Genomic DNA, 15,408 nt, shown 5'->3' on the forward strand with positions numbered 1-15,408 from the left:
TCGCCAGTGGATACCCAACTTTCCCTAGTGGCCAAGTCTTTAAAGAGGCGGACACACAAGCATGTGCCTGATTTGATACCATGGGATAATGACTACTCGATTGCCTTCCTAGAGCTAAGAGAAAGTCTCTGTCATGCCCCAGCATTGGGAATGCCTGATTACAATAAAGCTTTTACTCTTTTCTGCAGTGAGAGGAAGGGCTGCGCTCTCTCGGTGCTTACACAAATGCACGGAAATGCGAGATGTCCTATATTTTACTTTTCTGCTACTCTTGATCCTGTAGTCGCAGAGCTGTCTAGGTGCCTTAAAGCTGTGGCAGCAGTTAGTGTCAGAATAGAACGGTGTCAAAGTATTGTGATGGGACAGCTCCTAACTATTTTTGTGCCACATTCGGTTGAGATTTTGGCAGGGCGTGCCCGCACACAGCATTTTACAAACAGTTGCTTGACAAAATATGAACAGATTATACTAGATGCAGAAAATGTTACCCTCAAGAGATGTTCTACTTTGAATCCTGCCACCTTAATGCCTCTCCTGGAGAGTGAAAGTGATGAGGGGTAGTTAAGCATGATTGTCTGGATGTCACTGAACTATGCACCAAGCCAAGACCAGAAATACAAGATGAGACACTGGTAGTATCTGATTACATACTGTTTGTGGATGGGTAATGTTTAAGAGACAATGAAGGAAATTTGAGAGCTGGATTTGCAGTCTGCACAGTCCCAGGGGACGTTGAATCCTCCTGGCTTGAGGAGTGTTATCTGCACAAGTGGCTGAACTGATAGCTCTTACTAAGGCTTGCTATGTCTCTGAACAGTTGAAAGTGACTACATTTACAGATATTCAATATGGCTTTGGTGTCATTCATGACTTTGGTCAGATATGGTCATAAGGAGGATTTATGACATCATCTGGATCCCCAATCCGCAATGGGGAACATGTCATGAGACTGCTTGAAGCACTACAGCTGCCTGCAAATATTGCACTTGTGAAGTGTCCCACTCACCTCAGTGGTGGTGATTATGTGACAGTGGGCAACTGTTATGCTGATGAGGTTGCATGATAATTTGCTCATGGGTCACAAGCATTCAATGTTGAATATGTATATGAGTCTGAAGGTGAGACCAACTATAACCTTTAGTTGTCAGTATTTGATACCTGGAAGTAAAGAGATTGCAGGAGGAAGTGTTAGAGGCAGACAGTAGGGTTGGATCAGAACAGGATGTGTGAAGAAAGATGATGATATAAGGCTGTCATTTGATGGCTGACTAGTGTTGTCAGACAGCATGTTGCCCCCAATGGCAAGACATTTCCATACACTCGCTCATAATGGGAGGGATACCATGGTCAGATTGTTTAGACAGCATTGGTTTAACCCAAGATTTAGATTAGAGAGTTGTGCCACAGATGTGTTATGCATCAACAGACGAATTTAGGGAAAAGAACTCCAGTGATATTGAGTCGTATAGGAAGATATGGAGGGCCGTTCAACAAGATGAAGATGAACTTCATCGAAATGACTGTGTGCAACGAGCTGAGATGTGTCCTAGTGAATATGTGCATCTTCTCATGTTGGGTGGAGGCCTACCTGACTAGGAGAAATTATAGTTTCACAGTATCCAAGTTATTATGGAGGAAATTGATACCTTGGTGTGGATTCGCTGGAGTCAGAACTAGGGACTTATTTCAATAATGAGGTCCAGACAATGTTGTGTGCAGCATTGCAAATGGAGCAGAGATTGCATTGCAGTTATTGGCCAGAGAGTTCTGGCGTCAAGGAGCAGGTTAATGGAACATTGAAAGCCAGATTGGTCAAAGTGTGTGCATAAACATCTCTGAAGTGGCCAGATGTTTTGCCTATTGTGCTGATGAGAACTTCATAGTGTTCCTGACAGAAAAACAGGATTATCCCCGCACAAGATAATCATGAGGAGAGCAATGAGATGCCTGCAGTACCAGCAAATCTGCTTGTGAACATTATAAATGACATGGCCCTTGATTATTGCAAGGGACAAGCTGTTGTGGTCCATTCTCTGTCCCGCCAGGTTGAGGTTCTTGCCACCTCCCCATGTATGGAGCAGTGCCATGACCTCAGTCATGGCGACTGGGTCTTTGTGAAGAAACACGTTCTACTGGAGTCTTTACTATGCTGACACCTTCTCGCACTTCTAATTTTCCATGAGACCCTATTCTACGAACCATCCTTATTCTAAACTTAGAAACTTGATTAGATGAATTTTAGAACTTATTCATGTTTAGGAGAGTGAAACAGAGTTTCTTTAAGGAACACATATTTTTAATTCTCAGTTTATTTATTGTATTTTATCCTACTGAGACTGAACCTAGTGCGATATTTCAGCTTGCCAGCTGTAATGTTGTAGTTTTTTTAATATTCTCCTTACATGCATATATCCTTAATTGATTTTTAATTGGTAAATAAAACTACTTAACTTCAACCTCTGATTCCTGATCCTTATTGTGTGGCCAATGAGCTTCACGAAAGTTGACTTGTTTTATTATTGCTAACTCCCTTGGCGTCTCAGTCAACTTAAAAAGACCCATCGGATGAGAGATTGTAAATCACGCTCTCACTAGTCATCAGCCTCAGCAGCAAGGGTCCAAAAGTTAATATTAATTAGGTTGATATCAATAGTGCTTACTACCCCTATGTGAGGCAGTGAAGCACTGGCCTACATGGGTGGCATGCTACACTCTCTAGGGTGTATGGTTGGAAGTGTGTTGTCTTTGTTTTGATCCTACGTAGGAAGTGTTTCCTCATTGTGCATCATGACCGCTGATAAATGGTTATCGTTTGATGGTATGCAGTGCTTAGCAGTGTAATGGATGAAGAAGTATGAGAGACAGGTTCACAGTTTACGGTTTTCAGTAGGCTGGCAGCTTCGAACAGCTCTGCAGGTCTGCATGGTATTTTTTATTATCATAGTCCACTTAGTAGATTACTGCACTGGGTTGTCTAGTCTGAGATAATTGTATAACGTTTATGATCCTGAGCAGGTGAAGGTATGGAGGGAGAAATTATGGAAACATCTGCTATGACAGACTTTCTTAATATCATCCCAGATCAAATTCTTATTATATGCAACAAATAGCCAGCCTCCATCCGAGCTGAAATATCTCTACACATTGTCATAAGAAACCAAAATTCTACCTTCTCTTTCCTTCTGCAACCTACCTGTGGGCACTACATTTAAGTGAATGAATTTGGTGACGTTGATGTTGTAGTCATAGGTCTCAAAGAGAAGTGTCCTGTTCACCCGGCAAATGTATTCGCCGGAGTGGTTGAAGGTGACGTTAGTGATAAAGATGGACATGTCCTGCAGGTCTTCCGTCTTCCTGCTTCCATTCCACACCAGCCTGTTTTCAAAGCGTTCGTCGAGGACCTCTTGCGTCTCATCAATGTAGCGATATATCTGAGGTGAACAAGAAAGGAAAGTTATTGTACTTGCAGGAAAAGAGGAATATTGTGCAAGCATGTCATGCTTATCCCGCGGGCGGGCTATCCAAGCCTATCCAATGCTCCTCAGCCAATTCTCTTCTGACAATGTAAGCCTTTAACCTTTACACCCCTTTTGGTTGTAGAAGATGCCAACATTTCACCATCTCTAAATGCCCCTCCACTTCTTTTCTTCCATGCTCTTAACTTGACTTCTTCATAAACCTGCTGTTTAGAAGCTGAGATCTCATGTTAAGCTATGTTAATTGTTTGTAACACGCTAAATCTTACACAAATCTTCCTCAAGGAGGTGAAATTCATATGCGGCTGTGAGATCCCCAAAATACGTTGCTGGGATTTTGAACATGTGAAAATGAAAAATCTTTCTTTTGCTGTTCTAAAATGCCAACTCCTGAGGTCAGACCAAGTAAAATGAAAAGAGTGCAAAACATTCATCACATGTTTGGATTCTGTTTTCTGGATTGCTTAATATGGAAAACAGCAAATGCCTATCACGCAGTACATATTAAATGACATCAATTGATGACATGACTCCTTAGATTTAAAGAACAATATTGTTCAAAATACTAATGAATACAGCACCCCCACCCAACGTCCTATGTGAGGTCATAAACAGTGCATGATGTACGTGCAAGTTAGGGTTAATTGATTAAACTATAACTAGCATATTTCTGTGGTTTGGAGTTTTTTTTAACATTGGTTCTTGTCTCATTTCAACACCTAACTATAACGTGACTTTAACTTTTGGTTTTTTCAGTGAATATACATATCTCTTACACAGTGGCAGTTGTTGACAAATCTGCACAAAACTTTCCAACAGAAAGGTTCATCCACTTTGGTTCTTTCATGAAAAGTTTCACGCTGATCCGCCAAGTGGATGGCGCAAAAAAAGTTTCCCAAAATTTTGATTTTCCATTTTAATTCCAGTGTGAAAGCTTGCTTTCTGAAACAAAAAAAATGGCGGAATGGAACTACATCAAATTCACCACAAAGTTAGAGCTGTACTACGAAAATGTGCTTTTGTGATTTTGTGTAAATCGATTCAGCTGTTTGAGAAATTAATGTTTAGAGAGTGTCTTGGGTTGTGGATGAATGGGTTACTCTCAGAAGACGTTAGAGAAACTGAATGGTGGGTACCACAGAACGCACATGATACAAAAATGTTTTTTAAAATGGTCGCTTCTGATTGCCCATGAAAGACAATGTATTAGGCTTGCTCCTAAGCCTGTTCAATGTAGTCTAAAATGAATGCTTGTCAAATGACCACTGTCAAACAGATTCCTGTAGATGCTATTACCTGCTATTCAGCTGACACGTCATTCTCTCGCGCCAGTAAGACAGTGAGTTTACTCAAGAATCCAAATATGGTCAATAAATGTACATAAGGCCATTACGTGTTGAGCTCCAGTCCCTGAATAGTGCTATAAATGAGAATGGTTACATTGTTGTGTTGGTCACCGGGTCAATGGGTCTTCAGTTGGTCTGCATGGTGTATTTTGTGCTTGTTATGAGACACTTCTTCATATATGCTTCAAGGTGTGCAGGATCAAACTTGTTCAGAACTTGAACTGGCTCCATTTATGACCAGTAAAATGTTGTCAGTGCTGGCGTACTGTATCTAATTTCTTGTGGTCTCCTCAGATACGGCAGTTTCCGCGTGGTCGTGTCAGACTCTCCTTTAAGCAACACACTGGGTGGAAGACATGGATGTGGAACACATGGCACGTGCAGAGTCCCATAATATATACCGTGAAAGACCTTTATTTGGGGGAGGTTTACTATGACTTGCTGAGCACACTTTCTAGTTTTTATTCAATAATACCCTCTTCTTAATCATGCGCCTAGCCTATCTGAAATATATAGATCTTGACTGGACATTGAATTTATAGAATCTGATTACTATGTCATACTGTATCGGAGGTGCAAACCCTCTACAACCTCCAGAGTTAGCCTTGACTCCTCGAGATCCCTAACCTTAGTGAATTCAATGAACAACTGAAGTAACTAGGTTACTGAACTGGGACTCACCAATGGTAAGTGATAGGCTACTAACTAGTAATCACACATTGCCACAAGAAGCAGACAAAAAGCTGCACAATATCTTTTCTCCCTTTATTCCGGGCAGGACTGGCCATTCTTCAGCGCTAGCCCTTTTCTGTAGGCTGCAAGATAGTGGGTTGCTTTCAAGGTAGGGTGGGCTGTCATGACTCAACCATGCTCCCATGAGTGTCAAGGCCCTATCCATTGTCTGATGGGTCTGAGCATGCTTGTCAGAGCTTCAAAAGTACTGACAGGACCTACACACAGGTGTGAAACTATTGGGGTGGGCAGACAGCACTAACCCTACCCCTCCTTACCACTGCATATGGCCTAGCTGTACTGAGTTTCATGCATGGAACTGTGGCACTGAACATCTCATCCCAGCCCTACCATTCAAGCTGGTAATAAACACTGCACAGTCCAAACTGGTGACTTAAGATGGGACATGCTGTAATGTCTATGTTACGGAGAACCCACCAGAATCTAGGTTTGATAAGGCGACTACATGTATTACACTATTTTGTACAACCTGCATTGTTGTGATTTGATTTAACATTTTCTGAAGCGTTCGATTGCCCTCGGGCGACTTGGCGCTGACGTAATACTACCTCCTACGACCCACATCCAGCCTGATCTGTAACACTATAATAGTGGTAGATATAGAGATGCAGAAAAAAGCCACGTTTTCAGTAATGAATCGTTGACCGCCCCTGAGGCTGCGAAGAGTCATCTTAGTAGAGATCAGGAACTCTGCTCAGAGTCAGGGTGTAAATTACAGATACAAAAGATACAGACGACACTTTTATTCAGCCAAGACGCCATCGAAGACAGAACAAAGCATGCAGGATACAGAGGTTATTTTGACCTGGTGTTTCCAGTGGCTACCCCTGGGACTTATTTCTTATCCCTGGGAATTAGTTAGGCACCTCGACGCTGCATGATTAAAGGTACATTTACTTTTTTGTGGAGTCTCTTTTAACTTTGGCACAACTGAGGTTGTTGCATGGGTTATAAAAGGCTGACAAAAAGACAAAAAGGGTAAAGGACTCAATTCACTGGCTAGTTTGAGTGAAAGCACATCTCCTTTGTGGGAGAGGGTGCAGAGTGTGGCACAAGACAAACAGCATGCAGCTACAAGCCTCAGTCTTTATCATCACTGCGTGCTTCTTTTGTGAAGGAGAAGTGTGGCTCAATGGTTAGAGTGGCAGACCTTGAAGCAGAGATCTGGCCCGGACCAGGGTTCAATTCCCGCCTCAGCGGGTCTTGGGCTCAATTTCCCCGGACCTGATAATTCTCGCCTCGGTGCCTCTTCTAATCATGGGTCCCACTCTGCAACTCTGGGCAATAGCTTGCTTAATCTCCACAACAGCGCTAGGATGCCTGGCTTCACCTTGGGGGTGCCCAGGAGTGGGCACTTCACAGGGAAAGGCCAGGAAGGGTTCCACAGCGGTATGTGCACAGCACCTGAGAGACCCATTCGGGGGTGTGCAGAGCGCTATATAAATGCACTACATTTACATTTTGATATAGCTGGGTGGTTAGACTTGGGCTCCCAGGCTGGTGATCCCACCCTACTATCAAGGCATACACACAGATTTATCAACTTCTTTTTGTGTTGAAGCTCACCCTGACCCACTGTCTGCAGCCGTGGTGTCATCGACGAGCGAGTCGCTGCCATTGCTCATAGCTAACTTGTGTATGCTGGGCAGTTGATGCCAGCTGTTACAGCTTGAGGCCAATGATACTTGTGACAGTTCAGAACCACTGATGCTTGTTACAGTTTGGTGACAGAGATGGTTGATATAACCTGGGGCCAGTGATGCGTGTTACAGGTTGGTACAGCTGATGCTTGTTACAGCTGGCGGCCAATGGTGCTTGATATAGCCTGGGGCCAGTGATGCTTGTTACAGGTTGGTACATCTGATGCTTGTTATAGCTGGAGGCCAGTGGTGCTTGATTTAGCCTGGGGCCAGTGATGCTTGTTACAGGTTGGTACATCTGATGCTTGTTACAGCTGGAGGCCAGTGGTGCTTGATTTAGCCTGGGGCCAGTGATGCTTGTTACAGGTTGGTACATCTGATACTTGTTACAGCTGGAGGCCAGTGGTGCTTGATTTAGCCTGGGGCCAGTGATGCTTATTACACTTTATGACCACGGATGCTTGTTACAATTTGATGCAGCTTGGGTACTGTGATGCTTGTTACAGCATGGGATGAGTGATATCTGTTACTACTTGAGGAAAGTGATGCTAGTAGAAGTGTGGGACAATTGTTTCTTGTTACCATAGGTGCGTGTACACAGTGTGTGGCCATGGAAGCTTGAGGAATCTTATGGACATTGATGCTTGGTACAGTCTGGGACCATAGATCCTTATCACAGACTGGAATATTGGTGCATATACACCACCTTTCATTGAAGGGAGGATTTGTTTTACATTGTTAGCGACAAAAGTAAAGGAACAGCTTCTCTGAGCATGTGTCAATCCCAGGAATCAACCACAATGGACATACTACATCAAAAAACAGTGGCGGCTCCTCCACTATGGCAGAGGAGTGTCGCCCCACTGCTCCAAAGGAAAAATACAATGATAATAACATGCAGTTATTATCATTGCATTTTTCCTATGGAATTCAGTGGCTCTTGGGACGGGAAGGGGTTGAACAGAGCAGGGAAGGAGTGGTTTTTCCTCCATAAGTGGGCATGACTGCTTGAGCGGCCCTATTGGGCCTGCCTAACAGTCATGCGCACTCTGCATTACACAGCCTGGCGAGGAACATGCAAACCCTCCCAGTGCCAATCCACAGCGCTCAGAACAATCACAACTCTGCATTGCAGCGTTGTGATTGGCTGTGGGGAGGCTGGGTGCTGGGTGCTTCCTGCTGATGGGACTGCAGGAAGAAGGAAGCTGAAGAAGACAGAGGTCGATGCGGGCGAAAAGGTAAGTGTTTTTATTTTTCTAATCCACCCCGCCCAGTGCTTTATTTGTACCGGTGGTTTCAGGTGCTCAGCTCTGGCACCTAGTTGTCAACACCAGCACTTATGGCTGTCTGCCACATGCGCTGTTTGTCTGATTTAAAGATGTGCACAACAACAGTTGTATTTTAAATCAAAATACGTTACATGTGACTAATACCGGGCACCCAATCTATTCCTATAGCTTTGTGGCCTGGAATAGTCTGATTTGTCACTCTTGTAAGAGTATGATTGTTATAAGTTGTGTTGGAACTGTCGTTGGCAGCACTGGCAGGGGCAATGGGTAGCGTGAGCTGCGGTAGGCTCATGACGTGGGCCCTGGAACCTATTGTTTTACAAATTAAGCACTGACCCCGTCCTACCACTTCCATCCGGTAGCAGTCGCTACTGTCAACGATTGCAGTTTAGTGAGAGCAAAGGCCAGATTAACCGTATTCGGCAGTTTGATACTTTAAAATGAGAAGTACTCAAATGATATAATCTTGAGGCCTGCAGACATTTATCTCATGAAAATAATACTGAAAATAGATATGTTTATGATTCACTTTAGTGTTGTTTAGGTAAATGTGTGTTGCCACAGAAGAGTTACGTATTTATTTCTGGACATACTTATTTCAGATGTTTTGTTTTTTTACTTATTCTCAAGCGAAGTGTATGTCTGCTGTTTTGTTTTGCATATAATGTGCTGTCATATTTGTCTCAGTTTTATTATGTACTCTAATGTGATGATTTGCAGCAATGGGTGGAGCTAGCAGGTGCATTAGGTGAGGCCAGTGTGGGCAGTTGACAGTGATGGCAAGGCAGGTAGAGATGCTACCACAGCCGACTGTTAGATATTAGGTTACTGGTTAACTGGGGTGTGAGTCCTGGTCAAGCAGCAACCAAAATCCTTGTCAGCGTAAGGCACAAGAAACCCCCAAATTAATCTATGCTCAAACCTTTGTAGCTAGGCACAGAGCAGTCACGCTTAACTTAAAGGCAATGTGTAAAGTATTTGTGCAACACTTTAAACAGTAAAACAGTGAAAACACCACACAAAAAGATCCTACACCGGGTTAGAAAAATAGAGCTTAATTTAATAAATAAACAAGACCAAAACGACAAAAATTCAAGCAGTAGAACCAGAGTCATGATTTTCTAAAGAAGAAACTGTAAGATAGCGCCTAAAAGCATAAAGCCCCAACCAGGGATATCTGGTCTTACTGAGCCAGGTCAAAGTCAAAAGTTCAGGCAGAGCAACGTGTCAGATACAGTCCCAGATAAGTCCAGCTGAAGTTTTACTGTATCAGTTTTTTGGCCGAGTCCTGTTTGTGTGGAAGAGGATCCCTGGGAGCAAGGACAGTATCATGGGCAGTGGCTGGCGAGGCGCAAAGAGTAGGCCAGGTTTCACGGATGGGTGGTGTTCCTCTGTGGTGTTGATGCTGGCTGTGCGAGGAGACAGGTTGGCGGCAGCTTGAGCTGAACTGCGATGTGAGCAGCGTGGTTCTGGTGTGAACGGGCCTGTTTGCGGTCATGAAGAGCCCATAACTTTGAATTAAGACCCCGCTGAGACGCTCCAAGGGTCCAGGACCTGAGGGGCACCAATTGAGGGTCAGGAAATCACTGAAGACAGGTCCAGGAACTATTCAGGGGCCTTTTATGTCCTTGAGGCTCAGATGAGGAGGCCAGCAGACTAGACCTTTGAGTCACTTTGGGGTCCTGGGTTCAAGATGGAGGTTGCAGGTCCAGTTCTTCTTCGCCAGTCAAGAGGGCAGCAGTCAGCAGGTCAGCACAACAGGGCAGTAGCTCCTTCAGAGTGGCAGTCCTTGTAGCAGACAGCAGTCTTTCTTCCTGGCCGAGTATCCATAGGGAGCAAAAAAGGGGTATGGAGTTCCTCAGAATTAGAGTGAAAGAACGTAGAGATGTAGGTGGGAGTGGTACCAAACAATGGTCGTCCCACCTGGAGTAGGAACAGGGGGGAATTACCCTTGTCAGAACTAGGGCTCTCACACACCTAGCAAGCTAGCTGTCATGCTTCATCATATGTGCCTGCCACTCGTCACAGAGCCCGAAACATGTTGACCGATAGAGAGTTGAGCATACATAGCTAGATACCTAACCTCTAGTTCACTGCCACTCCTCCTGTTTTTACTCAGGCAGTTTACCTTCCAGATTAAATTACTGTTAGGACTAACTGACCTGTTTTAATCCACTCACTCCACATATACACACACTAGGCCCCTTACCCCCACTGCACCCTATGGCAGGAACAAAAGATCCCCGCTAAAGAGCCCCGTATTGGGTGCCCGTCAGGTGTTGCAGCGCCGACCTGACGGGGTACAGGCTCATATGATGAAGCATGACACCTAGCTTGCTAGTTGTGTGAGAGCCCTGGTTCCAACAAGGGTAATTCCCCCCTGTTCCTACTCTAGGTGGGACGACCATTGTTTGGTACCACTCCCACCTACATCTCTACGTTCTTTCACTCTAATTCTGAGGAACTCCATATGCCTTTTTTGCTCACTGTGACTGTGGGGCATGTATGCTGACCTCTTTAAACTTGACCCTCTGTCCCTCTTGTTTGGTACAGAGTATCCATAGGCCCAGAAGTGTACTGAACTGGTGGTGTCTGCGGTCCTTCTTTGATACATAATTGTGCCTTTGAAGTGGGTAGAAGCTTCTACAGGCATGACTTTGAAGTGCACAGATGCCCTGCCTTCCTGGCCCTGTCTCCAGACTCACTACAGGAGGTTATGGAGCCTGTCGTGTGGACACAGGACACTGCTTATTTAGGTGTAAGTGAGGCTGGGTGCAACTCCTCCCTCCCATCCTGCTAGTTTTGGCCCATCCAATCACACCTAAGCTCCTATTGTGTGTGGCTGTCTAGGAGGAATACACAAAAATCACCTGACAACTACACCCAGTCATATGATCAGAGCGTTGTATGTCAGAACAACGAGTTCTTCTACAACGCCTACATTTACAACGCAGTCTCGACAACGACCGTGTCTTAACCACGAACTGCTTTACCATGCATTCCTTTACCACACATTTTCCTGGTAAAGGAAAGCATGGTAAACGGCTATCCGTGGCTAATGTTACCACACCCCACCTTCTCCCCCTGAGCCCTAAATACACCCTCAACCTCCTAAAAACTATTCTCAAGCCACTACCCTCTAAAACATACCCCAATCCCCTCCCATCCCCTAAAAACTACCCCGAACCCCCACCCCCTAAAAACTACCCTGATCCCCTCCCACCCCCTAAAAACTACCCAAACCCACCACCCCCTAAAAACTACAATGGACACACCCCACTCCCTAAAAACTACACCAAACCCCTCCACCCCTAAAAATTACCCTGAATCACCCCCCCTAAAAACTACCCCTCACCCCCTAAAAACTACTCAGAACCCCTCCCACCTCCTAAAAACTACCCAAACCCCCACCCCTAAAAACTACCCCGAACCCTCCACCCCTAAAAACTACTCTGAACCCCTCCCACCCCCTAAAAACTACACCAACCCCCCTAAAAAATACTCTGAACCCCCACCCCTAAAAACGACTCTGAACCCCTCCCACCCCCTAAAAACGACCCCAAACTCTAAAAACTACCCGAACACCCCACCCACTAAAAACTACCCAAAACTTCCCCACCCCCTTAAATCTACCCCGAACCTCCCACCCCTTAAAATCTACCCTGAACCCCCACCCCTAAAAACTACCTCAATCCCCCTCACCGCAAAAAACTACCCCAAACCCCCACCCCCTAAAATCTAATCCAAACCCTTCTTACCTGTCCTGTTCTTTTTCCGATGCTCCTATCTCCCCGCCCGTCCCAAACATTAGACCGACTCTGCCTTAACCACGCACATGCATGGTTTGGACAAAGTCGTTGTTCGGGCAAGTCATTGTACTGCTTGCAGGCTTCCGGAACTCGTGGCTCTGCCCTCGCTGTTCCGTATGTTTACCTTGATCAGAGACAGGCTACGGGGACCCAATGGCTAAGGCACAAAAAATGGCATCTTTCTAAAAGTGCCATTTTCGGAAATGCATTTTAAAAGCTGACTTTACCATAGGTTAGGATTTTTAAATTTGGATTCCAGAGACACCAAACATGAATCAGTCATGTCTTCCCATTTGGAAATTACACTTATAAAATGCAATAATGCAACTCCTATGGGTGAGATAGGCCTTTCAGTAGTGAAAAACAAATGTAGGTGTTTTAACTACGAGGACATGTAAAACTTAAAAGCACATGTCCAAATTTTTAAATACACTGTGCCCTGCCCTTGGGGCTGTCTAGGGCCTTGCTTAGGGGTGACATATATTTAAGGAACGTTAGGGCATGGTAAATGGTTTATTTTGCCCAACCGACAGGCCGGTTAAACTGCACACACAGGCTCTGCAATGGCAGGCCTGAGACATGTTTAAAGGACTACCTAACTGGGTGGCACTATCAGTGCTGCAGGCCCTCTAGTCGCATTTAGTTTACAGGCCCTGGGAACATGTAGTGCCACTCTACTAGGGACTTATAGGTAAACTAAATATGCAATTTGGGTACAAGCCAATGTTACCATGTTTGAGGGAATGAGCACAAGCACTTTAGCACTGGATAGCAGTGGTAAAGTGTGCAGTATACCAAGGCTAGCAAAAAAGAACTCAGCAAAAACAGGAGGTCTGAAGGAAAAGTTAGGGGGAAATCATGCCAAGGATACCAGGTCTAACACCTATTTACAAAGATTTTGGGACATGACACTTATTTAATTACAAAATAAGCACTAGACTGTATAGGACATGCTGGAGGATAGTTCTGGAGCAGTCAACTCCCTTAGGGTATCTTTATGCCTCACTTCTGACTCCGCCTTCCTTCTTCCTTTCTGTTGTGAGCTGTACACACCAACCAGAAGTGACATGTTTCCAATTCTTACTTTAGGGATATTGGACTTGGCCCTCTCTGCAGGGTGATTATTCCTTTTTTTTCTGTTGACTTTAGGACTCTTCGCTCTCTACCACTGTTATCTAGTGCTAAAGTGCTTGTGCTTTCTCCTTTAAATATGTTGAAATTAGCTTACACCCAATTGTCATATTTAACTTACAAGTAAGTCTCTTGTAAAGTGGTACTAAATGTACCTAGAGCCTGTAAATTAAATGCTAGTAGAGGGCCTGTAGCACTGTTTGTACTACCCCCTTTAGTACCTTTTTACACCTGTCTCAGGCCTGCAATTGCAGCCTGTGTGTGCAGTAGTAAACTGCCATTCCAACCTGGCAAAATAAACCTGTTGACATATCTAATCCTTCCTATTCAATACATATATGTCACCTCTATAGTAGGCCCAAACAGCCTATAGATTAGGGTGCAGTGTACTTAAAAAGGTTGAACATGTATTTTTAACTTTAACATGTCGTGGTAGTGAAAAACTCTTAAATTAAATGTATTTTTCACTACTGCAAGGCCTGCCTCTCCAATGGGATAACATTGGGTTACCCTATTAAATTCAATAGTGATAACTTTCAATTGGGAGCGGTAGGAATTATGAGTCTGGTCCCTAAAGAATTGTAATTTGTAACCTTCTTTAATGGTAAAGTTGGATTTTAAGTGACAATTCAGACATTGCAACCATTTGGTGCCTGGAGCCTGATTCTTGGGTCACAAGAGTAGATGTAGCTGGCAGCTGTTCTTTGTGTATTTGTTAGACTTGGCATCTTTGGCTTGGTTTCCCCTGACTCTTTTCCCCATCCTCCTGTATTTTTGATGCTGTGCTGGATTTCGTTTTTGCAGGCTTAGATGCTTTTGGCACTTTGCCACTGCTGATCAGTGTCAAAGTGCAAGTGCTCCCTGTGTAAATTGTTATCCTGATTGGTTATCCATGATATGATTGGCATATTTGATTTATTTGTAAGTTCCTACTATAGTTCACTGAGTGTGCCAGAGCCTGTCAAATTGAATGCTACTAGTAGGCTTGCAAAACTGATTGTGCCACATACCCAAGCAGCCTTTCCAAATGTGGCTCAAACCTGGCACTGCAGTGTCTGTGCACAGTTTTAAACTGCCATGTCGACCTGGTAAGTGCACCCACTTGCCCGGACCCCTCCTTCAAATTTTGGTAACATGTATGGCACCCCTCAGGTAGGCCCAAGGTACCCCCCTGGGCAGGGTGCAGTGAATGTAAAAAGTGGACATGTACTGGTGTGTTTTTCATGTCCTGATAGTAAAATACTGCCTATTTCGTCGTTTACTATTAAAAGGCTATCTGTCTCATTGGCTAACATCAGAGTTATTTTGTAACACCTTGCAAGTATAACTTTCCAGTGGGACAAGAAAGAGAAATGGAGTTTAGGCTCTCTGAACTCAGAATTTAATAACACATCTTTTTAGGGAGGTGGTTTTTTAATTGTGTGTTTGAAAGTGACACTTTTAGAAAGTAGGCATTTTCTTATTTAACCATTATGTGTCCACTGCTGGGTTCTGTATTGACTGTCTGGTTTAGGAGTGATAAGAGCTGTGGATGTACATTCACTCTAGACAGCCACAAGGGGGGTTGAGGTGTGTCCTGCCTTTCCTAGGCGACTCAGAGCTGAGCTGAATACACCTTGGCTGCATTTAGAGTGGTGGAAGGAGTTTCACTTACACCTGAATAGGCAGTGTCTCCTCTGCACAATGCCGTCTCCACCACCTGTAGTGATGCTGCATTAGAGAGCACAGAACTGTTTTCGACTGAGCTCACAGACCCTTGCCACAAAGAGAACAAAGAGAAAATGGGGAATAGGTAGGGGACCTTAAATCCCAGAGAATAAGATGACTTCTAGATTCAAGAGGAACCTTTTGCCAAGGAGAAGAGCTGATGCATCCCTACTGCAGGGCCTCGCTCTGCAGCTTCCTCTGAACCGCCGCTGCACAGCACATCCTCAACGTGGGATCTCACAACACTTTGCAACCAG

General features: G+C 44.4%; 1 protein-coding gene across 2 annotated transcripts in view; it reads right to left on the minus strand.

Annotated features, from left to right (window-relative positions):
- SCN1B (sodium voltage-gated channel beta subunit 1) overlaps window positions 1–15,408 on the minus strand; it is a 456,449-nt gene that overhangs the window by 157,537 nt on the left and 283,504 nt on the right. For both annotated transcript variants that reach the window (XR_014966378.1, XM_085616039.1), the window contains exon 3: window positions 3,194–3,431. Coding sequence is in view for 1 of the 2 variants with exons in the window: in XM_085616039.1 (XP_085472165.1) it covers window positions 3,194–3,431 (238 nt within the window). In the remaining variant the exon portion in view is untranslated. The remainder of the gene's footprint in view (window positions 1–3,193; window positions 3,432–15,408) is intronic.

This window comes from Triturus cristatus, chromosome 7 (genome assembly GCF_964204655.1).
Source record: "Triturus cristatus chromosome 7, aTriCri1.1, whole genome shotgun sequence".
Taxonomy (NCBI): domain Eukaryota; kingdom Metazoa; phylum Chordata; class Amphibia; order Caudata; family Salamandridae; genus Triturus; species Triturus cristatus.